This window comes from Aulostomus chinensis, chromosome 20 (genome assembly GCF_037954235.1).
Source record: "Aulostomus chinensis isolate RoL2024-O1b breed Wild chromosome 20, RoL_Achi_v1.0, whole genome shotgun sequence".
Lineage (NCBI taxonomy): Eukaryota > Metazoa > Chordata > Actinopteri > Syngnathiformes > Aulostomidae > Aulostomus > Aulostomus chinensis.
In genome coordinates, this window is record NC_141339.1 from 5,700,241 (window position 1) to 5,726,647 (window position 26,407).

Below are 26,407 nucleotides of genomic sequence, written 5' to 3' on the forward strand. Positions count from 1 at the left end.
GAACCCATGAATGTTGAAGACCTGCTTAAAAAGAAACTGAAGCCATAGTCAGGAGAGGGTCGGCATCGAAGTGGGCAAGAAAGGTAAGCTAAGAAATGTAAGGAGCAAATTTAAGGTTGGTGCTATGAAGTGGTTCTTGGTGATGAGGGGCAAATCCTGGGGGTGGGACTTAACATGTAGACAGAGACATCCGGGTGTTCAGGAAAAAATAAATCTAATCGCAGCTGGAGTACAGAGCTTGACACTATTTCACACTCCATCCATGCACCCGTCCACCAACCTCAGCCGCCTTGTTTTGGTTTAGATCTGCTGATTGCTTTATACATTCCTGTGCTAATTAGATTTCCTTTTTTTTTAGAATTAATATCCAAACAATATATTCACGTTTTAAAGAAATAATTCAGATTTTTTTTTTTTTTTTAGAAAAATAACTTTATTTGTCATGCAAACTGATAAAATGAAATCCAAAACATTACATTGATGTTTATGTAAACATACCTTTGGCCTTCACAGATTTTGTCAGTCAAAATAAAATCATTCAAAAAGAACATTTCTTACACCGGGACAAGCCATCCAGTGGCTTATTAAATCATTCACAGGTAAGCTAACAACACAAATACATAGGTTTTAAAATGCCTGGATAAAGAATACGGATTCTAAAAAATCTGTTAAATCTTGCAGACAAAAATATATAATAAAAGTTCCCTTATTCGATAGATTAAGCTTGTTTGTGGAATGAAATAAAACATCCAGCCTGCCTGGTTACAGAGGTCCACCAAAAAGTGCTTGTGCTGTTTTGACTGGCTCTTTAAGTTTCTTTGGCAGCCAGATTCACTGTACCAAAATCTGACTGGGCACAAAAACATTAAGAAAATGGATTAAATAATGATCATATAAAATGATCCCAAATAAATGATCTTACTGTACAAATGTCTGTGCTTAGAGCAGCTACCTAATTTTGAGGATTTATCAAAAAGCTAAATATCATTAGATGAGTTGCAGGTGAAGTATTGGTCCATTAATTACCAACTGCAGATGATATTAAAAAGGTGGTTTATGGGACAGTTTATGTTGCTTGGTAAAATATTTAAATTCATGTCTAGGTCAGCATTTCTTTAGTTTGAAGTAGTAGGATGATTCCAGACATCTGAAGTTGGATTCATTCCATGAGATCTATCTTCTTATGCAATGGTGTGGTATTTTATCCATTAAATTCATTATATTTTTGGCTGCTAGGAGGCCGCACAGCAAGCTGTTATTATTACAATATTACCACCTTTAAAATGACATGCATGTTAGTAAACTGTTGTAGGGTGGTGATATGATAGGTCTATATGACACATTAACATCTTTTGTCAACATATAAAAAAACCACACACACACACACACACACGCTGTGTTAGAGTGTTGCCATAAGAGCCGGAGGGGTACAGCTGTCACTCATATAGTGAGCATAACAGTCCCAGATACTTTTCCTCAGCTCATCAACATCTCTCCTCAGCTGGCCCACCTCGACAAGCTTGAACCTCCGCTCGTCCTCCATCACCTCCCTGCAGTTGTTCTCCTCAGCAGAAACATTCAGTGCTACACAAGAAGACCAAAGTACAAAAAGTCATTGCGTCAGACCTACTTATTCGGTATTGTTGTAAGAGTCTTAGCCTGTCAGTTTGCCAAGCCGTACAGTAAGCTACTTGCAGCTGGTTTGTTGTTGGATGACCTTAGGATTTCACTCATATTGGAAAGGTTCAAATAAGTTTAGACCCTATCTATTATTTGGAACCAAAAATATAAAAATGCCAGAATTCTGCATGAAGGGGCAGTGAATGAAGCTACTGAGAACACATAACAGCCAAAATGACACTAAATCGATTTGTTCCAGTGTTTGTCCAGCAAACAAATCCCCCTCACTCCCTCGTCTGTCCCTTGTCGTTGCTCCGCCCCCTTGGTCTCTATGAGGAGCAGCATGGACGAAGACATTCTTCCTTCATCTTATGTGGAGTTGCCAGTCGCATCTTTCCTCCTAAAAGTGTGGAGTTTCACCAGAAGGATGTGACACATAGGAAGTCCACCCTTCCCTCCATCCAATCCCCAAAAAGGGGTGAGGCAAGCGCATTCTAGATTTCATAGATTTGTGATCCTAAACCTGGTTGAAACCACTGGTGCTCTGGCTCTGCAGACAGGCCACTCTCCAGCTCCCCTCCACACAGAACAGGCGTCCAGGTATTTGGGCCCTCATCCTACATAAATACCCTCATCCTACCTACAGACACGGACAATGTTGTCAGTACAATTGAAAAATCCTCATCCATACCTTCAGCACCCCGACTGGTAGGGTAAGTTTGATTTATTGTGCCTGTTTCTTTTTTCATGACATGATGCTAATGACCTTTATTCATGTCATATGTATCTAGTTTGTGGCTGGCTGAGACATAATCAACTTATCTGTAATTGGCTTTCATCAAATTTCTACAAAATAAAGCAAGAAAACATGACTAAAACGTGTATTGCTGCACATTATAGGCATGGCTGTAATTTCTTAAGATCCTGTACAAGTACTGCCCGATTTTTGCTGTAGAGGTGTAACTTCAACAAAACCTTTCCTAATTTCCAAGTGTAGCATAGTCAAGTTGTGTGTGTGTGTGTGTTACCCACGTACATTTCATGCCGAGCAGTAGAGACAGGTTAAGCTCCTTGCCCTGAGCTCTCTGAGCCAGGATGTTGAAGAGAGCCTGCAGGTCCAGCAGACACAGGGACATCTCTTTCAGGAGCCGTCTCACTTCTGGCATTTCAGCATAGGGCAGAGGATGCACCAACAACTTTTCATCCACCTTTTGCTGCTTCTTAATTAGGAAAAAAAACCATATATATTTTAGTTTCCAGTAGATTTGCCCTCTGCAGCACATGAGCAGACACCTTCAGGGATGGACCTGTCTTTTTATCTTCAGACACATATAGCATGTTGATCAGAACTCTTCAATGATTAGATACCAGTGCAATCTGTCTTGTTCCCATTCTAATAGGTATGCTTTTAACATAGAGATTCTTCGCCATTCAGGTTTTTCTACAGAAGGGGGGCGGGGGGGGGGGGGCAGAAAACAAATGATTTGAAGATTCTTCATCTTTCCTCTAAACTTGTCTAACAGATTTGTTGAGACAAAAGCCCAGGGGTACACCAACTTCAGGGCCAAAACTCCAAGTGAACGGAGGGCTGTGGGCCAAAAGAAAGCACATGTTGTGTTATTTAAATGCCTTTTGTCTGTGGCCGACTGTCTCTGGTGCCTCTTCATTTATTTCTGTATTCATTTCAGCTCAAAATGTCACTCTGCCGCCTGATAAAATCATGACAAAATAATTACTGGGACCTGTTATTTACAGTATAATTATCTAAATTACTATCTATTATTAACATTAGGCCTTTAATCACTATCAATGTTGGTTCATTAGTATCTTTATTGCATCATGTAGGTGATATCCGGGACCCTGATTGGGACTGATGGGTGTTTGGATCAAATCATCACATACATTATTATCAAACAGTGTTCTGCTACAGATCATAACACCCTCCATGTTGGATCTGATACCTGTGGGAAGGCCGGAGTTGCAGTGGGTGAACTTTCCTCCTTCTCACATGGAGGAGACTGTTGAAAGAGTCCTTTTTTCTTTTCTAGTCTCACGCTGGTTGCCTATCAAAACAAAGTACGGACCATCTAAGCCTTATTAACTCTTTAGTGGAGGTATTCATAGACATCAGAGAATTTTTGGTCATGAAAACTTTTATCTAAAGCAGGAAGAATAACAAATGAAAATAAATAAAATAAAATAAAACAAAAAGCTGTCATAGTCTGAAAAAACAAATACAACTGTTATAAGGCATGTGATTTAGCTTTTACTAATCCGAATTATCATTATTAACTCATTCCCCGCCAGCATTTTTTTTAAGTTGCCAGCCACCAACATTTTTGCAAATTTTCCCTAATGTTCATGCTCTAATGATGATAAAACTCCATAGAATCTTTCTTATGAGAATATATCATAAGAAAGAGAAAAAACCTCTATCTTCAAAAAAGTTGTGTGAATGCACCATTCCCTTTTGTCAACACTTGAATGAGAGTTTGTTTAATGACGAAAAGCAGAATTTGTTTTGAAAAGCAAGAGGTTTTCAAGAATTAATTGATTTGGTATGTGTAATTATTCAATGTATGTGTGTGTGTGTGTGTGTGTGTGTGTGTGTGTGTATGTGTGTGTGTGTGTGTGTGTGTGTGTTGGTGGGGGGGGCCCTCATTCCCATATGGTTACTTGAACTGTGCATTATATCAAATAAACAATAGCAAAATGGTAGAGCTTCAAACTCCACTGGATAACAAGCGAATTCATCCACCTCCTCTCCCCAACTGAAGTGCTCCTACGTTTGCCTGGTGCTATGCCACAGGCCCCCTGGAAAACAAGGACTTCAGGTGCTTCTTTACTTTGTTTTTGTACACAGACGTGCAGTATTCTGTCACAAGCGGTACAATACTGCTGTACTACTGATTGCCGGAACATGATATCATTGGTGGGGAAAGAGTCAATAAGAATAAGTACACAGCTGCAGTGTCTTCCAGCACCCTGGGGTTTATGTATCACCCTACCTTTAGTTGCGAGCTCAGTTGCTCAATCTGTTGTTTCTGATGCTCAATCAGCTGGTGGGGAGCAGAGATAACATGTTTAAGTCTCTTTGACTGAATTGTGTTCATGTGCATGTATTTATTTGTGGATAAGTTCAGAATAATACCCTGCTGCTGTGGTCTTGCTGCTCCAAGAGTTGAGTGTTTTCCACCTCAAGCTGCTTCAAGTCCAGCATGGGCAACCTTACTCCGTCCTCCAAACACCGCTGCACCTTTTGCTGGAGACTTTACCAACATAAGAAATGTTGTCACTCAGAGGACAAGAGTGAGAAAAAGACAAGATTCATGTACCATGTTTGGTAGTTTCATCAAACGCTGATGATTGTTTGGGGCTAAACAGCCCTTAAAAACCATAACAGGGAGGTTGTAGCTAAATTAATAAGCTGAGAGGCACCATAAAACTCTGTTCACTGACAAGAGCTGCAGAGTTGTGCGATTTCTCTGTAGGTTCACTTCTACTGCCTTTCACCTTACAGCTAAAGCTGCTTGTGAAAACTGAGGCTATTTAATCTGCCATTTAAAAAGAAATAATTGTTCTAAAATGAGATGAAAGGGACAGTGGCGTATCTGGATTTTGGGAATGAGTAAGGTGCCTAAAGAAAACACAAAACACGTACAAAATGCACAAACAAGTGGTAAATGTACATTAGCTAAATAAATTCAGAGGGTAAAGAGACACACCTGAGCCTTAAAATAAGTGGCAAATAGCGGCAGTTGCTAATCGGGGGGCGTGATTATTGCCAGTATATACCTGTGTACAGATGCAATCAACTCCTTCTCCCTCTTAGCTTGCGTCTCAATCTTGACATCCTTCTCCTTCATGAGAGTACTTCCTTCCTCTAGCTTCTTCTGTAACTGAGACACCGTCTTCTCCAGATCCTTGGCTTTCTGCTGCACGTCCTCCAGCTGACCACACAGAAACACAATGTGATCACGAGATGTGAAATTACTAGGAGGAGAGGAAACGTCACAGTCATGTTCTACTGTCAATAGCCTCAGGTATCAAATATACAGCACAGCAGACTTCCTCCAGCGTTGGTCCGTGGAAACACATTTGCATCATCATGCTACTATAGTCTTTGCCTGCAGCAGCTCCTTTATCTCATCCACCACTGTTTGTCAAACATGAACACTTTAATGGAAAGATTCATGTATGTAATGGAAAACATGTACAGTTCTTCAGGCCTCAATAACTGCGAGCCCATTTCTGGTGTTCTATGGGTGGGACACCAATGGCAACAACAACATAAAATGCCAGGAATGACTTGCAAGAGAAGGAAAGAATTTGGGGATGAACTTTATTCCAGTGTTGAGGTCCTACTTATCTATTTACTGTAAATCTCAATCACTACCTCAGATATATTTGTGTATGTGTGTGTGTGTGTGTGTGTGTGTGTGTTTGTTTTTTGCTTTTATGTGTTTTTAATTTTTATTTTAGAGATAAAATAGCTGGTCATTGTGTTTCCAAGGAAACAAAGGTTAAAAAGACAGCACAGTACACCTTGCATACTCTTACTAGTCAAGTCAAGTCAGTTTTATTTGTGTAGCGCCAAACCACAACAAAAGTTCTCTCATGATTCTTTACTAGTAGAGCAGGTTCAGTACCACACTCCTTCAATGAATCTGCACCCAACAATTCTCCATCAGCAAGTACATCCTGCAACAGCAGCGATGAAAACCTTCCTTTTAACAGGCAGGAATGTGGAGCAGATCCAGGATCAGTGGGGACGGCCTTCTGCTTTGACCAGTTATGACATACTATTTTTATTGTCTGTGGGAACAAACCGTGGCAGTGGCTGTGTTCAGAATTGTCAATTTATGTTTTAGTATTGAGTTAAATTAAGTATGTAGTTGATTGCAGCTACATAATACGTGAATTTTGTTTAAGGAAGAAATACATGTATGCAAACCTGATTTACAAAAAGCCCAAAAAGAAAAAGACAATTGAGAGACAGAAAAGAAAAACTTTATATTTGATCAACAATAACAAGGCAGTTCTGAGATGGTGTCAGCTCCGCTCTTTCTGTAATCTTTAGTCTTTATAACAGATTTCTGCATATAAATACTGAATCTGTAGGCAAGGGAGAAAATGTCCGGACAGGACAGCTCCTTCTTTTAGTTTTCCGTTTGAGTAGCTTTATCAACTCAGACTTGACCTCAGTTTTGTCCACATAAACAGTCCGTTTGGAGAGCAAAAGAAATGGAACACATTAACAGAAATTAAAAGTAGTTGTATCTTGATATTCCTGCCAGCAAAGCATCTCTGTGGAAAAGCAGCTCAAAAGCCACTTCACCATGGTGGTACTTGGCCTAATAAATAACAAATGCGTGTACCTGAAGGGCCTGGACTTGCACCTCGTCCAGTGTTGGCAGGTCTGCCAGGTATTTCTCCAGTGTCTCAATGCGCTGCTGTTTTTCTTGAGTCTGTTCGCTTTCTCTCTGACACTTCTTCTTTAGACTGCTGATGTAGCGATCCCTTGTCTTTATCTGTGGACAAAAACCCCCCATCTCAGGTAAATAAATATAGTATGTAAAAATAATAGAAAAATGTGCAAATGAATATCAAAAAACAAAACCAAAGTGAATTACATCCCAGAAGTATTTTAATGGGTGAACAAAACATTTGCCCAACAAATTATATCACAATTTTTTTGCCCCAGTGGTACAAATGGAGTCAATATACTTTCCAGTATTTTTTTGGTCACTTTAATTGTATGAATTATTGTAAATTCATCTGGGTCATTTGCTTTACCTTCTCCTCCAGTTTGCGGATGTCCTCCATATATTTTTGAGCAGCTTGCTTAAAGATCTCATTCAAATGAAGTACTTCCAGTTCGGCCACAGCTAGCTTCCTACCAAGTTCTTCATCACAGTACAGCCTATCAGATGGCTGTTTGCATGGTGCCTCCATCGCTGACTCCTACGGGTTAAACAGGAAAAATGAATCTGATAATGGTTGACGGTTAAATGACGAGTTTGAATACTCACTCAGAGACATGGTGAAGTGCTACCTTAGTGATCAGGTTTTGGGGCTCATCAAACCACCCTCTCTGACTCTGCAGGACCTGCTGTGCTCTGAGCTCGTTCTCTCTGATCCGTGCATGGAGCTGTAGGATCTGCTGCTTTTGTCTGAAGTACACAAAGAACCCTTTACTGTTAACAGTGTAAATACTCTAAACAAATTACTGCAGTTGATAAAAATCTGAGCTTCATTCTGAAAAAACAAAACAAAACATTTAAAAGTTGCCTGCTTGTCCTCTTGTGGATGACATAACAATCTACCATCAAACAATCAATCAATCCAACTTTATTTATAAAGCCCTTTTCATACATTACATGTAACTCAAAGTGCTTTGCGTAGACAAATAAAAACATTCCCTCAAATCCCACCAACCACCCCACACTTCACCCCCCCCCTCCCCACACACACACACACACAAGCACTGTTTCACTCATACACAAACATGCACACATGCACACACTAGAATAGTGGACATGCAGATGAGTACAGATGAACCAGCCAAGACAGCAAGAAAGCACCATCAGAGGAGCTGTCTGCACCAGGAGAGGAGAGCCAGCCATAGCCATAGGACCCAGAGGAGAGATGAGGCAGAGACATCAAACCTCCGCCAGGAACCTGCGGGATGCCTACAGTACAGCCACAGCCAACCACTGCTCCCAGTGCAGAGGGCTCCCCTGGAGGAACCACTCAAGATCCTAATGATAAAAGAATAGAAATAAGTAAAAACTAAAATATGAATAAAAGCTAAGAACTAAAATAGAAAATAGTATAATATAAAATGAAGATAGGAAAGAATAAAATTCATAAATCAATACAAAATGAAGGCCTAAAATAAGTAAATGTCATGAGTAAAATAAATATTAATCAAACGCTGCTCTTAAAAATGTGAACATTCTCTGCGGTCCTGAGATCCTCGGGCAGGCTGTTCCATAGACGAAGGCTGTAATACTGAAAAGACACCTCGCTATGAGTGTGTGTCCTGACTTTAGGAATGACTAAGAAGCCCGCTACCAGAGGAGCGCAGGGTCCGTGAGGGTTCATAAGGTAAAAGCAGCTCTGAAAGATAAGAAGGCGCATGACCATTAAGACATTTAAAATCCAGTTTAAGAACTTTGAAATTGATTGTAAACCACACGGGAAGCCAATGCAGTGATAGGTTTTGTGAGTAATGTGGGCCTGCCCCCTTGTCTTAGTCAGGACACGTGCTGCTGAATTTTGTAATAATTGTAGACCTGAAATATTCTTTTTGGGAAGACCAGAGAGCAGGGCTTCATAGTAGTCTATACAACTGGTGATAAAACATGCATCAGCTTCCCCCTGTTGGCCCGAGAGAGAATGGGGCGGACTCTGGCGGCGTTCTTTAGATGATTAAAAACCTATTTTTGTTATATTCTTAATGTGTGGAATAAAAGTCAGCTCAGAGTCAAAAATTACACCAGGTTTTTCACTTGAAATGATGGGTTACAAGACAGTGCATGTCGTTTGGGTAAAGGTTTCTCTCTCTCTGGGCCTCAGGGCTGAAGACTAAAACCTCCGTTTGTCCTGTTTAAGTTGGAGAACGCTTTCTGCCATCCAGGATTTGACATCTAACATGCAGCTAAAAGGGCATCCATAGGCCTGGTGTCACCAGGAGACATCAAGATGTAAAGCTGCATATCATCAGCATAATTGTGAAAGTTGATTCCAAGTCTAACCTGGGGCACACCACACATGTTTTTATGGACTGGAGGAGCATGTGTCTGTGAGGTAGGAAGTAAACCATTTGACTACAGTTCCAGAAAGGCCGACCAGATGTTTAAGTCTGTTTAAAAGAACAGTGTGGTCTACTGTATCGAAGGCAGCACTTACATCCAGCGGAACAAGACTGTCACCTTCTGTGAATCATGATTTAATCTAAAATCATTTAAAATCATAGTCAATGCAGTCTCTGTAGCGTGGTTTACTCTAAAACTAGACTAGCCTTCTCCCCGTGCCTGTGTGGGTTCTCTCCAGGTACTCCAGCTTCTTCCCACCGTCCAAAGTCATGCAACTGGGGACTAGGCTGGTTGAATACTCTAAATTGACCGTAGGCGTGATGGTTGCTTGTCTATATGTGCGATGGACTGGCGACCTGTCCAGGGTGAACCCTGCCTCTCGCCCGTAGCCGCTGGGATAGGCTCCAGCCCCTCCCACGACCCTTAATAGGTACAAGTGGATGACAATGGATGGATGGATGAAAGTTGGAATTGGATCTAAAAGACATATGGTGGGCTTCCACTCCACACAGTTGGAACAGCTGGCTGGTTTTGGAGTCAACAGTGCAGCACTACTCTGCTTCACCTCTTATTTGTCCAACAGCAGACAGTTTGATCAAGGGCAAAATGTCAAGTTAAAATCAGAAGAAGTCTCACATGGTGTTCCCTGGGGATCAGTGTTAGGAACTCTTTTCTTTGTCATTTACATCCTCCCTCTTGGAAACATTCTGTGCCATTTTTGATTTCACTTTCACAATTATGCTGAAGACATTAAATTTTTCATCTCTATCAAACTCTCTCCAATTATATACAGGACATCTGGATGTCCTGTAGAAACAACCTTCTCAAACTAAAAAGAAATTAAAGCTGCAAGCAGCGTTGTTAGGGCCTGAGCCCCCACGCGGCCTACGGCCGCGTCCTTGACACCGGCCCGAATCCAACGGTGTAATCGGCAAATCCCTAGGCCTTGTAGTTTAGAAGATACGAGCCTCAGTGCGCTGCACAGTGTGAGTGCAGAGCTGAGAGCCGGCCCTTTAAGAGCCCCTCCCTTCTCTGCTCGCTCTCTGCCATCTCTGTCAGAGTGGAGAGCAGAGGAGGATTTGGCAGTTTTACTGACAAACACAGTCATAACTCTGCATATGTTGGTCAAAAGTGTAATGTAAAGACATCAGTTCGTAGAGTTTTTTCTCAGGAATTCAATGGTGTGTTTTCTGAAGGTGTGAGTGTTTTAATTTAGAAGCGACAAGTGTTTGTTTGAGAGTATGTACATGAGGGCAGAGAAGTGCCAATTGTGGTTTCCATGACTACAGTAAACAAATCTCTGCCATCTCTGTCAGAGCTGAGAGCAGAGCTGAGAGCAGAGCTGCCAGCTGGCCCATTAAGAACCCCTCCCCCGCTGCACTTTCTTTGATCTGTGCTAGAGTGGAGAGAGTGGAGGATTAAGAGAAATGTAGTGTGTAAAAGCTGAATAACTCGGCCTACGTTGGTGGAAAGTAACACAAAATACCATATTTTTGTAGGGATTTTTGTCAGGAATACAGTGATATGTTTTTAAAAGCTGTGCGATGTATGGTATAGACGTGAGAAGCATTTGTTCGAGAGTATGTACCATGAGAGGACACGGCCTCCCCATTGACTTCCATTGTAAGCGTAAAACGTGTCTCCCCCACTTTGAGGGCTTATAAAATCCAAACCGAGCGCGTAGTATATTAGCCTTTAAAGATTTTTGAAGAGCACAGTTGGGAGAGTAATGTGTGAAAGTTTGGAAGCCCTGGCATTTACGGTTTAGGAGGAGATAGATTTTGTTCGGGGAGTAAAAAAAGTCCTGATTTTGACAGTTTTGTCCAATTTGTGGACATTCTGTTGGAGATAGGTGAGGGGTCAGAGTGTAAGAATTGTTCGTCTTGATGAGACGAGTCCAACGGTGTTGGTCCCATGTCTGTGGGAGTTTTGTGTGAGGAGTTATAGCGCGCGAAATTAAAAAAATTATCTTTTTTTTGTGTGGCTCCCTAGGTGGCGCTATAGACTTTAGTGGCGTTTTTGTTTTTGATTAGTGAATGTTGAGACATACCGAACGATTGTGCCAAATTTCAGCGAATTTCATGCATGTTCAGGGGGTCAAATTAGATTATGCGCGTTATGCGCATTATGCGCATATAGCGCGCACTCATTGAGAGCAAGAACAGTATAATACCAGGTTTTGAATGGGTGTGTATGTGAAAACTGGCTCCGGGCCGTCTGACCCAGTTGCCTCATGGGTGTTGGGGGGGCCTGGGACACTGTTTAGTGTGTGTTTTTAGTGTTTTTAGTGCTGCTAATGTGTTGCTCTGCCGAGCAAACATAATAGGGTCTTCGCCAGAAGTACCTTCTGGCTCAGGCCCTAATAAAAAACTCTCCTCACTGGCTCAAGTTCCGCACTTCTCCATCCCTCCATCCCTTCCATCTTCCTTGGCTGTTCAAATCTCAACTAAAACAAATCTGTTTTGACCCACCTTCTCACCAAATCCTGTTTATATGTCTTTTCCTGATTTAAAATTTCAGTCACATGATTTTAACTTGCATTCACTTAATTTTAACTTTTTTACCACACGATGGTTATTGTAATTTTTAAAATTATTAACAACTAAATGAGTGTGTTTCTTAAGTCCCTTGCGCTTTAATCTTGCTGGTAATTCACTAGGCATCGAGAGAAGTGTACCTTGTAAAAAAATGTCGCCCTCCACCTTTCTTACAAGACATATCGGGACACCCCTAACCCTGCATGTGAATGCACAGAGGGGTAAAGCGAAGTGGTAGAGCCAAGGGGTGAAATGGGTTTGGGTCTCTATATGTGATATGTGTATGTGTCTTTGGTTGGGGGGGGGGGGGGGGGGTACTCCTCTGGGGTTTGATGAACTAGTTTTGGTGGCACTGCACACCTGACTGCTATCATCTCATCACACCTCGACATGTATCCCGACTCCTTCTGTCGATCACCTGAGTATTCTCCCCTCACTTGTATTTTTCTGACCAGCATCTAGTGTTCACTTCCTATGTGACTCTCCTAATGCGAGGGTAAAGTAGTTGCCTACTGTATGGGGTATTAAATGTTAATCAGTTTCACAGCTTTTGTACTGTCTTAACCGCCAGCACAATTGACTAATGATACTAATGTTAGGCTCTGATTTGATGAGCACTTTATAACAATTACTTCAGTACAATATCAGAAAGTAAATCTAATTATACCGCATGTTTCTCGTTCAGAAAAAAGATATGCATCAACTTGGATATGATGGATCTATAGTATTCACTGAGGATACCTATATTATTCCAACCTAGCAAACTGTACATGTTGCACCTCCTTGACAGAAAATATACTCACAAGTTTGCAAGATCAAAAGTTGAAGATTTGCTTGATTCTGTCTAGAGAATCTCTGAGATCATTGTGAGTTTATAACTCTGGATTTTACCCCCCCCCACACACACACACACACCCTTCCAGCTTGTCTTTTTTCCCCTACAATGGCCCTAACATGTCATATAATTCATAGCATTGCAGACTTTTGCCCAAGCACAATTTTAGTAGAGGACGGCACATAGGTAAAAGCGGGATGTTGCGTTGTTGTAGCAGTATTTCTTGTCAGCAAATTACAATCAAGTTCTCCTGGTCAGCTCAAATGCAGCTGTGAACTCGGTCCATTAAATGTGTCGAGTTACTTTTTGGTGCTGTGTACGAAGCATAAAAAAGATTAGTGATCGTTGAAGTGTGGGACATCTCTGTATGTTTGAAGTACAATACCTATCGATCTCCAGTTCTCTTTGTCTCAGCAGGCCTTCTTTAACTTTCACCAGAGTGTTGACAGTATAGGAAGCCAGTACCTGAAAACACACATGGTACATCATGTAATAACGTTAATATCTGAAGATAAACAACTTTAATCCGAAGTGCAAAGGTCTAAAGATACCTCCAAGTATTTAATACTGCAATGTAATCACAGCACAACCAGTTTTACATAAAAATGTAGATAATTATGCTAGGAAAATACTGAAGTGTATTTTTTGTCATATAGCATGAAAATGACTGTTTTCGTACAATTTCCAATTATGATAGGGTCTCTAAGTTGTATTGTATTGTTTTTTTAAAAAAGGGAGCTCAAAAGTTAAAATATCAAACATTAATCTTGATGACCCTTGATGTTATTATACATACATAAATAGGTTTTAAGGGGAAATGCAGGTGTATTACAGGTATATTACAACATATTCATATTTTGCTGTTTGTTACTGTTTGAAGATCCTTAACAAGTGACATTTAACTTCAGTGGATTTCTTTTCAAGTTGTTCCTCACAACATTACCATATTTTAATATCCCCTGTACCCTTTCCTCCTCCACTCTCACTAATTCATCCTCTAACTTTTGACACTCTATCCATTCTCACTCTCATCCAAAGCCTCAGTTGTTTTCTCATTTTATCATGATGACACTCATCTCACCTGGTTAATCCCAGGTTCCTGTTGATGTCCCTGCCATGGTGACAGCTCATCTCCACCACAAGCCTTTGTTCCAGGACCACTGACCTGACTCGGTTCACCTGCATGTTCTAGTTTGGAGCTGTACTCCATCTGCTCAGTCAACCACATCTGTGTGCGGACAGCAGGCTGAATCGGGGAGTCTCTATCAGTCTGATGACCCAACGGCGAGTCTGATAGCTTAGGCAAGTTCAATCCATAAACCTGCCCACTACCCAGAGCTGGTTTAGCCTCTGGTAGAGCTGTATAGTTCATGTCCAAACTGTTGTGTTTTACTGGTGATGACAGAGCTGAGCAGAGAGACAGGTCCGTGTCCAAACCAGTGGATCTACTGTTGTGTTTGTTCCAGTAACAGGGACCAGCACCTGGTGAGCGCTGCAGCAAGCTATGACAAAGCGAGGCTGAAGATAATGGTAAATAAAGGTCCTTATTTAAAACAGGTGGTTCCTTTTTATACCCATATAGCACACCTCTGTCCAGGGAGCTTTGTGAATCTGGGTTGCATTGGTAGGCTGATGTCCTCGTGGAGCACTTATCAGCCCCAGATGACAACTTGGTGAGTGAAGACCACCTCCGGATTGGCTGATGGTCTTTCATGTCCAGACCGCTTGGTGCACCTTGAGGAGGTATGGCTGGGGTAAGCAGCTGGCAAGACCTGCTCCAACGACCTGCGGTGCTTGGCGTCATTCTGAGGCTGGTGTAGGGAGAGCTGGATGGGGACTGCATCACCTGGACAATGGGGATGCCACCTCCATATCCATCCTCCTGGGATGAGTAATGTTGGCTCAGTGGCTGGAAAGATGAAGGTGTGGTGCTTGAACTGGAGTCATCTGGAGGAAGATCACAAAATAATACACACTTTTAACAGTGACACAGCACATCATAATCATTACGCAAAGAATTAAACTATATCTACTCTGCCTCACAGTTGACAGGTTTATTGCACGGGTTCAATGGAAGTCATATTTAAAGTTGGCTGAATAAGTGGTTCAAATAATGCAATACAACAGCCCTGTGACATTGCTGCCTTCATGAGGCATTCATTATAATATATACAGTTGACACAGTGCCAGTCTATGATGATGAACTGGAGAGGCTTAGTGGGAAGTGTGTCAGTGGCAATACTGCACCACAATATTTAGGTCAGAATGATGTTTGGCACTGCCCCCCGTTTTGTTGTTTCCATAAACTTGGTTGGTTACATTGCTGCACTTTTGTGTTTTCAGTTAAAATAAACACAGTTTTTCAATAAGTTGCATTGACTAACAACCTACTGATAAATGAAGCGAATCTTAAAACAACTGCAAGCCTTGTCTGACTGTTGGTTGAACCTCTGTGAAGGACAAACCTACCTTCCACGCTGTCAGAGCAGTAAGTCCCGATGCCAGTGTCGCCACTGTCAGACACGGTGCTGTGTCTGCGCCCACTGATACTGTTTCCAAAGCCAGGTGCTTTGCTGTGCCAGGTTGATTCATGGCTAGGGACCCATGCTGGCGAGCCACCACCACTAGAGCCTAGAACAACAGTTTAGACAAGGTGATGCGTTATTCTGCTCGGTTACCTTTAACCTCTGACTTCGGCCCAAAGCATTGCATAGTAAACTGTTTTCTTGTCTGTAACAACATCTACTGCACGTCTGTCCGTCCTGGGTGAGGGATCCCTCCTCTATTGCTCACCCTGAGGTTTCTCAGATTTTTCCCTGTTAAAAGGGTTTTCTATGGAGTTTTTCCTCAGTCGATGTGAGGGTCTAAGGACAGAGGATGTTGTTATGATGCCATGTGAAGCCCTTTGAGACAAACTGTTTGTGAAAACGGGCTATACAAATAAAATTGCCTTGCCTTGCCTTGCCTTGCATAGGTATTCAGTTCTCCAGTTTACAGTACATTCTTAGCATGAGGTTGGATGATTGTCATTACTTTGTCTGATATTGTATGTTACATCTTTGCATTGGGGAAGTCCAAGAAGCCCAAAATGAGTTTTTGAAAAAGTGTAGGACAACTGCTTTAAACGGTGTGTCTCATCTCTATGTACAAGAGATACAATACACACTAAAGGTGTAGAAATAGCTAAAATCAAGAACACAGATGCTACAAGTGATAATTCCTTTCTCGTGATGAAAACGGCACCACATAAAATTTTGATTACATTATTATACATGTATAATCTCAGTGATTGTAAAATATTTGAATGTTTTGGATCCCAAAGTTGACTCTCAAAAAGCATCAGACCCCCATCTAAAATTACGACGATGTGCTCAATTTGGACACGTGAGATTTACAAATTTTATCTTGAGCTCTACAAATATCAATGGTAATCATCATCATCATTATAATAATCATCATCATCATCATCATCTTACTTGTATAGTACTTTTTTAACTGGAACAGTTCAACCATGCAATCTAAAGTGAAACACATAAGTGGAAGGTACAAGTGGAAACTTGAAATTAATTTGAAATCATGATATTTGTTTTTTTTTTCCTTTCATGGACCTCTAAGCAAATGAAAACAAATCTAACATCACTGATCTGACCCTTAATAATCTACCATCAGCAGTGTTGGGCCAGTTACTCCAAAAATGTTATACATTAGATATTCCTAGTTACTATCATCCATCCATTTTCTTCCACTTATCCTGTTAAGGGTCGCGGGGGTGGGGGGTGGAGCCTATCCCAGCAGCCTTCGGGCAAGAGGCGGGGTTCACCCTGGACAGGTCACCAGTCCATCACAGGACCAACACATATAGACAGACAACCATTCACTCTCACAGTCAAACCTACAGTCAATTTAGAGTATCAATCAGCCTCGTCCTCTCTTGATGTCTTTGGACTGTGGGAGGAAACCAGAGTACCAGAGAGAACCCACACAGGAACAGGGAGAACATGCAGACTCCACACAAAAAGATCCCGTGCTGGAGCCAGGGCTTGAACCTGAAACCTTCTTGCTGTGAGGTGACAGTGCTGACCACTGCATCACTCTGCCACCCTAGTTACTGTCGTTTCATGTAATAAGTTTACTATATGATATTCTTGTCATTGTATAGTAATAAGGTACTGATAGCACTACTTTTGATTTACTTTCACCAAAATAACCACAGGAGTATAACTAGGCATTCAAATTAAAATGGAAGCTTGTAATTTACTGCCTCCTTTATGAAGATTTAATTCCTCAAAATTGGAGGATTTTCTTTGTGTGTACCTTAAATGCATTTCCAGATTTATAAAGTGAAAAAGACAAACAGCCAATGCCCTCTATAAACAGCATTGAATCTGACATGTCAACAAATTAAAACATCTTTTAGAACCGTCAGTACTTACATTATCTTACATTATAAGCTTTTTACTGAGTAACATGGTTATTCCATCGCAAAAAGCAATGGCATATAACAAAAGGGTTCATATGAGGTGCTGACACCTTACTGGACACAGTATCTCCTAATATTTCCTAAATGTTATTAAAATCACAATATTTTACTAGGTTACTGCCTAAAAGTAATACATTCTTGTAATATGTTGCTTGTGAAAACTGGAATTATAGTTAATTACAATGGCAATATATATGAAGGTTCAATCAGTGGCACTGCATAGGAGTTTATGTCCTACTCACTTTTTGAGGATCCTAGGGGTTCTTGGACCCCATTATGAGAACCCGTGAAAATTTGAATTATAAACAATTAAACTATTTATTTGAAGGCTTACTGACCCAGGCCGTCTGATCTGGTTAAGAACCACTTTTTAAACCTCCTTTTCGTCTTTATTTGAACTGAATTTCCCCTTGAGGATCAAAAGTATTTGTGATGTTATATTACTGGAAGTGGCAGGTTTTATTGTGTCACCCTTTGGCGACCGCTGCGGCAGTTTGGCCTTTAAATCACAATCATCGGCTCCTGCTAGCTAACACCTCAGACCACGTTTATCTTCCGATCCTCCATCTACATGCTGCCGCTGTCGCAAAACGGTCAATTCTCACCTGTTTTATAAGATTCGTATCCATCTTCAAAATCACTTCGGTTCCACATTTGATGTCTTTGCAGGTTTTATATAACAGCCGGAAAACTGTACCTTGATCCAGAGAAAAACAGCCCCCGATAAAGGCCAAAGTGTAATCCTGGAAACACGGTTGTATCTCATTTATTACATTATATTACGAATAACCCTACGGTACGGTGAAAACACAAACTGAATGTCTCCAGTCTTGAAGACATTTTTCTCTGATAACGGTCTCCTTCCCACAATTTAGACCGGAAAACGTCAAGAGCGGAGTGGAAGTGATCTAAACGGACTCCTCCCCCCTCCAGCGCCGCAGCAGCAGCCGCTAGCTCGGCCAAATCAGGTCTGCTGACCCTGTAGCTCATCAGTATTTCTAAATTTATATATATATATGAAATATAATCATAACAGCATTAACAAATTTAAAATCACCTCTCCCAAGATCATTTTAAGTGTGGAATCAGAAATTGTCAAAGTTTGAAAATGGTCTTTTAATCATTGAAAAAACATCTTAATTCAGGTCTTTCATTACCTTAAAGAAACTATCTACATAGTGTACATGTGGAAAACTATTCATCAGTGAAAGAGGAGATAGAAGTAAGTGCTTTGAAGTGAGGATGTCACCAACCATATTGCAGTGATTTACTGAGTCTCTACATTCTTCAACTTTGTTTTTCATAGGAATACAAGGTTTTAACCCAGGACAAAATTAATGTTATCAGGAAAAGGAGTGAAGCGTTTCTGATTTTCAAGTTTGGGAATGTATATTTCAATGTAGCATGAATGAGGACTTGCAATTGGTTAATTTTGAAAGTAATCATGAAATTATTGGTTTTGTTGTATGGTTTTACAATTGTTTTATGACAATATTTTCTTACTTTATGAGTTTTTGGGGGGTTTTATGTGCCTCTTTTTGTTTTTAACACTTGAGGAGGTTCTCTGCGCAAACTAGAGTGCCACCTTTCCTGTCTTGTGTCTGTGTTTTACAGTTTATTGACCATATTTAGTATCATCTGCATCCTTTTCAACAATAACGATTGGTGTATAGTCACATCACCATGTAAACAAACCCACCTTTGCAGATACTTCACTGACTGACACGTACCTGGATGCTTTTCTTTTGACTTTCTCATTGTTATACGACCTTATTAAAATGATGCTTGTAATGTTGTTGAAATGAAAGCCACAAGCCAAAATGCATCAGTCAAATAAAATTTTTCAAATATAGTACAAGAGTTGTTGGAGCCTTGAAACTCAGAAGTTGAAGGAGTATAATGCAGCAGAGGGCCATAGTAGTCTGAAGTTGACCCAATAAATCTACTTTCACCTCATTGTTCTACCAAAGTCATTTATCCTGGAGATTTCTGGATATAAGCCTTAACTTTGCATCGTTGATAGATTGGCGATGTCGAGACACAACAAATCTGATTATATCAATTGCAAATAACAGAATTAATGGTATCTTTTAAGGTGAATGTCAGTGCAGCAGCATTGTCTCAGTGTCAGGTTTGTTTTGTGAGCATCCAGTGTGAGGATCCGGGTACATGCTCCTGGCAAAGCTTTGTCAGGGTCTTCTTTTAGACCCTCTGCTTTATTTAGCCATTGTCAGAGTTTTTAGCAGAACAGGACCCAAATAAAATCTGTACTTGTTGTTTCTGGAAAAAAAAATCCAAATTACTCAAGTGATCAATTCCATCAGTTGCCTGCAAAAGGAATTCTGTGCTTTTTGCCTCAGAGAAACTGACAATGTCTCGTATTTGGAGTTGCAGGTACACCATCAAGGCATTGGGGACACATGGTAAATTGATTCTTAATAATAAGCCTAATCCATGGAGGTGAAGAAGCAGTTGTTTCCATAATGCAGTGGCCATCACGTTGTCGTGCCTTGCTAAAGGTCCCCAGTTCAAACCTTGCTGGAAAATGCTGTGTTTTACTTGTTTGCGCCCCTGTTTTGTGACTGTGTCTGTGCTGCTTGTGGACTGATGTTTCCATTGTCAATGAGTATTTTCAGAAGCTTATGAGTTTGCTTCACTCCTACCTACTATTACCCGGCTTGGGGAGATCTTCGTCATACTCTAGATGCATGTTAGACGTTTTAAAGTCATCTCCAAAGTCAAACAAATCGAAATTGATCATTTTGGCAAGTTTGCAGCGATCTGTTTCTGTCGTCTTATACATGGTGTGGACTTTGTGATCATCAGAATTCACAGAATTCTAAGCTCCCAGAATTCAAGACATAATGAAATGCACTGTGGAACTTTAACACATGTTGTGATGATCACTGCGTAAAGGGGCCCGTGAACTGTGCGTGGCTTCTGCTGCTGGGGAGAGGACAGAGCAACTGATAGCTGGTGGCAGTTTTTTGCACGTTTCATGTTTATTTGAACGAGTGTCGTCCCTTGGGAACTTTGGGCACTGACAATTTAATAACTGACTTTGATCTCTGAGCTCTGATCGTGGGTTTAGGGAGGGTTATAGGTACTACTGACTATAAGTACTCCCCTTCACTGCTAATGTTAGGAGCCATGGCCTATGCATTGAACAATAAATAAACTTGAACATATTTGTTTCTGGTGTAAGTGCATCATCATACACTGATAAAGGTAAAGTGATAGAGCATGCTAAAAACTAAACAATACATTATATTTCCCGGTAGCCAGGACATCAGTGAGCAACTTAAGCCTTGAAAACCAAGCGACAGCAAATATGTAGAGTGGAAAATATATATATATTTTTTAATCTGCCCTAAGTTATAGGATTGATAACTGCTGCTCTGTCAGACCATGTTGGTTCTGTCAAATTGAAGGTTGGTTTATTGCTACCTGAAGGTGCCAGGCTAGCTCATAGGATGATCTCATGTTTTGGTGAGATTCCAGAAACTTCAATTGACCAATCTGCAGAAGTAGATGATACAACCGACTGATTCTCACTGTTGCAGTTCAAATAGGATAGACACATCCATCAGTAGTGAGCTTGAAATGGGACCTGGGATGGCATCCTACCCTTATCCAGGTGTGGACCATGGGCTCGGACTTGGAGGTGCTGATTCTCATCCTGGATGCTTCCCAATCGGCTGCAAACCAGCGAGAGCTGAAGGTCACGGCCTGCTAAAGCCAGCAGGACCACATCGTCTGTGAAAAGGAGAAACCCAATCCTGCAGCCGCCAAATTGGATCCCCTCAACAAATCACACAAATCTTCCATTATTATTACGGTATTTAAAGATTGGCACGGCAGCCTGTTATTAGACAGTATCCTCACCATTTAGTTGTCCAAAACACCCCGCATGACGTTAGACCCGGCTTGGCTTGCTGTAGGTGAAGCTGGCCAGCTGCTGCCACGGTGCCAGCCTCCTGCCCCGGCTGGGCTAGCTGTAGATGAAGCTGGCTAGCTTTGGCGGCGCTAGTCCTGCTGACTCCGTGGGGAGAAACAGCGGTGTTTTACTTGTTTGCGCCAGAAAAAGGACAGAGATCCAAATTGTCCAAGTGGAGCGGACAAAACACAGAATCCACTTAACAGTCTGCACAAGACGAGGACACATTTGATAGAGGATAGTATTTGTAAGCGTCAGGCACAAGTGGTCAGTAGCAGCACTGGACTTGGGTTTGTGTTACTCTTGACCGAATAGCAGCCTGCCCACTGCCTACTCCCCGTCAGGGAATCGAACCCCGGTCTTCCGCGTGACAGGCGGAGATACTGTCCACTATACTAACGAGGACCTCAATGTCCAGGGCGCCGCGGCACAGCTGAATAAAAAAGTAAAACGCCGGCTTCGGGAGAATAGGAGCAAAAACAGGCCTAGCGACCCAGCGATGTGGACATTTTCCTGGTCTTTGCAGTTTCCATAGTGTAGTGGTAATCACGTTTGCCTAACACGCAAAAGGTCCCCGGTTCGAAACCGGGTGGAAACACCTTCCCTCTGTCACGTTTGCACAAAATTATTGGTCAAACTTGCCGACTTTCACTGTCTGAAGAAAACGGCGAGCAAATGTCAAGGAGATATTGAAGTGGGGGTAAACAAAGGGATGCTCGCCAAGTAGCAAGGCAAAAAAAAACACCATGAAAAGCTTGAGGGCGGTGTTTCACGTTTCTCTGCAAAGTTTACAATTGGCCTTGAGAATAAAGTGCATATCAGTTTTGTGGGGTCTCATTTTGCTAACTTCTATGTTTCATAGTCTCAGCCTGTCCTCCCAAGATTGCGGTTATACGTGAGGAAAAAGCCTTTATCGACATTCACCTATAAGTGGCGGATGCTTTTGCGCCACCCTAGTAGGGATGACCGCGAGTCAGTGCCAAGTCCCATGACATCACTCAAAGGGAGGAGAAATGGGCAAAGGCAGGTGACAGGAGAGATGGGTGTGAAGGTGGAAGGTGGGGAAAGACAGAGCAGAACACACCTCTTCGTGGTAACTGCAAAGAGGCCAACTTTCCCATTACCCTGCCCTGTGATACGTATTGGCAAGGAGTCAATGCGCTGACTCCGTGGGGAGGACACCACAAGAGTGGTTGTCACCCTGGGCAAAAAAAGAGAGTCCAACCTTTCTCGGGGAGCGCTGTTTGATTGCTGACGCTGCGTGGGAAGGCAAACAGCCTCGTATCAAATGGGTTTCGTCCCATCGGGAGAACCAGCCAAGGGACCAAGAGGGTTTGGAAACATCCCTCTTCTGGAAGACGTGACTCCTGTTTCTGCATGACCGTTCATCAGGTTTTGCAGAATCCTGCTCGGTTCGGTCATTGCCCTTGGAGCACTTTTCCTTCGGCAAGCACAAAGGGGGCGGTTGCCAGTCTCCATCCACCACTTGAAGAGTGGCTATTATAGTGAGTATTTTCAGAAGCTTATGAGTTTGCTTCACTCCTACCTACTATTACCCGGCTTGGGGAGATCTTCGTCATACTCTAGATGCATGTTAGACGTTTTAAAGTCATCTCCAAAGTCAAACAAATCGAAATTGATCATTTTGGCAAGTTTGCGGCGATCTGTTTCCGTCGTCTTATACATGGTGTGGACTTTGTGATCATCAGAATTCTAAGCTCCCAGAATTCAAGACATAATGAAATGCACTGTGGAACTTTAACACATGTTGGGATGATCACTGCGTAAAGGGGCCCGTGAACTGTGCGTGGCTTCTGCTGCTGGGGAGAGGACAGAGCAACTGATAGCTGGTGGCAGTTTTTTGCACGTTTCATGTTTATTTGAACGAGTGTCGTCCCTTGGGAACTTTGGGCACTGACAATGTAATAACTGACTTTGATCTCTGAGCTCTGATCGTGGGTTTAGGGAGGGTTATAGGTACTACTGACTATAAGTACTCCCCTTCACTGCTAATTTTAGGAGCCATGGCCTACGCATTGAATAATAAATCAACTTGAACATATTTGTTTCTGGTGTAAGAGCATCATCATACACTGATAAAGGTAAAGTGATAGAGCATGCTAAAAACTAAACAATACATTATATTTCCCAGTAGCCAGGACATCAGTGAGCAACTTAAGCCTTGAAAACCAAGCGACAGCAAATATGTAGAGTGGAAAATATATATATATTTTTTTTTTTTTAATCTGCCCTAAGTTCTAGGATTGATAACTGCTGCTCTGTCAGACCATGTTGGTTCTGTCAAATTGAAGGTTGGTTTATTGCTACCTGAAGGTGCCAGGCTAGCTCATAGGATGATCTCATGTTTTGGTGAGATTCCAGAAACTTCAACTGACCAATCTGCAGAAGTAGATGATACAACCGACTGATTCTCACTGTTGCAGTTCAAATGGGATAGACACATCCATCAGTAGTGAGCTTGAAATGGGACCTGGGATGGCATCCTACCCTTATCCAGGTGTGGACCATGGGCTCGGACTTGGAGGTGCTGATTCTCATCCTGGATGCTTCCCAATCGGCTGCAAACCAGCGAGAGCTGAAGGTCACGGCCTGCTAAAGCCAGCAGGACCACATCGTCTGTGAAAAGGAGAAACCCAATCCTGCAGCCGCCAAATTGGATCCCCTCAACAAATCACACAAATCTTCCATTATTATTACGGTATTTAAAGATTGGCACGGCAGCCTGTTATTAGACAGTATCCTCACCATTTAGTTGTCCAAAACACCCCGCATGACGTTAGACCCGGCTTGGCTTGCTGTAGGTGAAGCTGGCCAGCTGCTGCCACGGTGCCAGCCTCCTGCCCCGGCTGGGCTAGCTGTAGGTGAAGCTGGCTAGCTTTGGCGGCGTTAGTCCTGCTGACTCCGTGGGGAGAAACAGCGGTGTTTTACTTGTTTGCGCCAGAAAAAGGACAGAGATCCAAATTGTCCAAGTGGAGCGGACAAAATACAGAATCCACTTAACAGTCTGCACGAGACGAGGACACATTTGATAGAGGATAGTATTTGTAAGCGTCAGGCACAAGTGGTCAGTAGCAGCACTGGACTTGGGTTTGTGTTACTCTTGACCGAATAGCAGCCTGCCCACTGCCTACTCCCCGTCGGGGAATCGAACCCCGGTCTTCCGCGTGACAGGCGGAGATACTGTCCACTATACTAACGAGGACCTCAATGTCCAGGGCGCCGCGGCACAGCTGAATAAAAAAGTAAAACGCCGGCTTCGGGAGAATGGGAGCAAAAACAGGCCTAGCGACCCAGCGATGTGGACATTTTCCTGGTCTTTGCAGTTTCCATAGTGTAGTGGTAATCACGTTTGCCTAACACGCAAAAGGTCCCCGGTTCGAAACCGGGTGGAAACACCTTCCCTCTGTCACGTTTGCACAAAATTATTGGTCAAACTTGCCGACTTTCACTGTCTGAAGAAAACGGCGAGCAAATGTCAAGGAGATATTGAAGTGGGGGTAAACAAAGGGATGCTCGCCAAGTAGCAAGGCAAAAAAAAACACCATGAAAAGCTTGAGGGCGGTGTTTCACGTTTCTCTGCAAAGTTTACAATTGGCCTTGAGAATAAAGTGCATATCAGTTTTGTGGGGTCTCATTTTGCTAACTTCTATGTTTCATAGTCTCAGCCTGTCCTCCCAAGATTGCGGTTATACGTGAGGAAAAAGCCTTTATCGACATTCACCTATAAGTGGCGGATGCTTTTGCGCCACCCTAGTAGGGATGACCGCGAGTCAGTGCCAAGTCCCATGACATCACTCAAAGGGAGGAGAAATGGGCAAAGGCAGGTGACAGGAGAGATGGGTGTGAAGGTGGAAGGTGGGGAAAGACAGAGCAGAACACACCTCTTCGTGGTAACTGCAAAGAGGCCAACTTTCCCATTACCCTGCCCTGTGATACGTATTGGCAAGGAGTCAATGCGCTGACTCCGTGGGGAGGACACCACAAGAGTGGTTGTCACCCTGGGCAAAAAAAGAGAGTCCAACCTTTCTCGGGGAGCGCTGTTTGATTGCTGACGCTGCGTGGGAAGGCAAACAGCCTCGTATCAAATGGGTTTCGTCCCATCGGGAGAACCAGCCAAGGGACCAAGAGGGTTTGGAAACATCCCTCTTCTGGAAGACGTGACTCCTGTTTCTGCATGACCGTTCATCAGGTTTTGCAGAATCCTGCTCGGTTCGGTCATTGCCCTTGGAGCACTTTTCCTTCGGCAAGCACAAAGGGGGCGGTTGCCAGTCTCCATCCACCACTTGAAGAGTGGCTATTATAGTGAGTATTTTCAGAAGCTTATGAGTTTGCTTCACTCCTACCTACTATTACCCGGCTTGGGGAGATCTTCGTCATACTCTAGATGCATGTTAGACGTTTTAAAGTCATCTCCAAAGTCAAACAAATCGAAATTGATCATTTTGGCAAGTTTGCGGCGATCTGTTTCCGTCGTCTTATACATGGTGTGGACTTTGTGATCATCAGAATTCTAAGCTCCCAGAATTCAAGACATAATGAAATGCACTGTGGAACTTTAACACATGTTGGGATGATCACTGCGTAAAGGGGCCCGTGAACTGTGCGTGGCTTCTGCTGCTGGGGAGAGGACAGAGCAACTGATAGCTGGTGGCAGTTTTTTGCACGTTTCATGTTTATTTGAACGAGTGTCGTCCCTTGGGAACTTTGGGCACTGACAATGTAATAACTGACTTTGATCTCTGAGCTCTGATCGTGGGTTTAGGGAGGGTTATAGGTACTACTGACTATAAGTACTCCCCTTCACTGCTAATTTTAGGAGCCATGGCCTACGCATTGAATAATAAATCAACTTGAACATATTTGTTTCTGGTGTAAGAGCATCATCATACACTGATAAAGGTAAAGTGATAGAGCATGCTAAAAACTAAACAATACATTATATTTCCCAGTAGCCAGGACATCAGTGAGCAACTTAAGCCTTGAAAACCAAGCGACAGCAAATATGTAGAGTGGAAAATATATATATATATTTTTTTTTTTAATCTGCCCTAAGTTCTAGGATTGATAACTGCTGCTCTGTCAGACCATGTTGGTTCTGTCAAATTGAAGGTTGGTTTATTGCTACCTGAAGGTGCCAGGCTAGCTCATAGGATGATC

General features: G+C 42.3%; 1 protein-coding gene and 4 non-coding genes across 5 annotated transcripts; 2 read left to right on the plus strand and 3 right to left on the minus strand.

Moving 5' to 3' along the window:
* Positions 1-424: 424 nt before the first annotated feature.
* cep85l (centrosomal protein 85L) lies at positions 425-18,203 on the minus strand. Its single transcript, XM_086190015.1, has 13 exons — positions 17,898-18,203; positions 15,282-15,443; positions 13,894-14,759; positions 13,198-13,277; positions 7,676-7,793; positions 7,417-7,584; positions 6,999-7,151; positions 5,416-5,570; positions 4,772-4,889; positions 4,629-4,679; positions 3,582-3,683; positions 2,657-2,840; positions 425-1,584 (listed from the first exon to the last, which is right to left on the minus strand). Exons 1-13 carry the CDS (start codon positions 17,944-17,946, stop codon positions 1,400-1,402), a joined length of 2,391 nt encoding a protein of 796 aa, XP_086046141.1. The 5' UTR covers positions 17,947-18,203; the 3' UTR covers positions 425-1,399.
* Positions 18,204-21,562: 3,359 nt separating this feature from the next.
* Positions 21,563-21,634, minus strand: trnad-guc (transfer RNA aspartic acid (anticodon GUC)). Its single transcript has one exon. It is a non-coding gene; the product is annotated as a tRNA-Asp (tRNA).
* A 120-nt stretch (positions 21,635-21,754) lies between these two features.
* On the plus strand, positions 21,755-21,827 carry trnav-aac (transfer RNA valine (anticodon AAC)). Its single transcript has one exon. It is a non-coding gene; the product is annotated as a tRNA-Val (tRNA).
* A 2,553-nt stretch (positions 21,828-24,380) lies between these two features.
* Positions 24,381-24,452, minus strand: trnad-guc (transfer RNA aspartic acid (anticodon GUC)). Its single transcript has one exon. It is a non-coding gene; the product is annotated as a tRNA-Asp (tRNA).
* Positions 24,453-24,572: 120 nt separating this feature from the next.
* trnav-aac (transfer RNA valine (anticodon AAC)) lies at positions 24,573-24,645 on the plus strand. The gene has a single exon. It is a non-coding gene; the product is annotated as a tRNA-Val (tRNA).
* Positions 24,646-26,407: the final 1,762 nt, after the last annotated feature.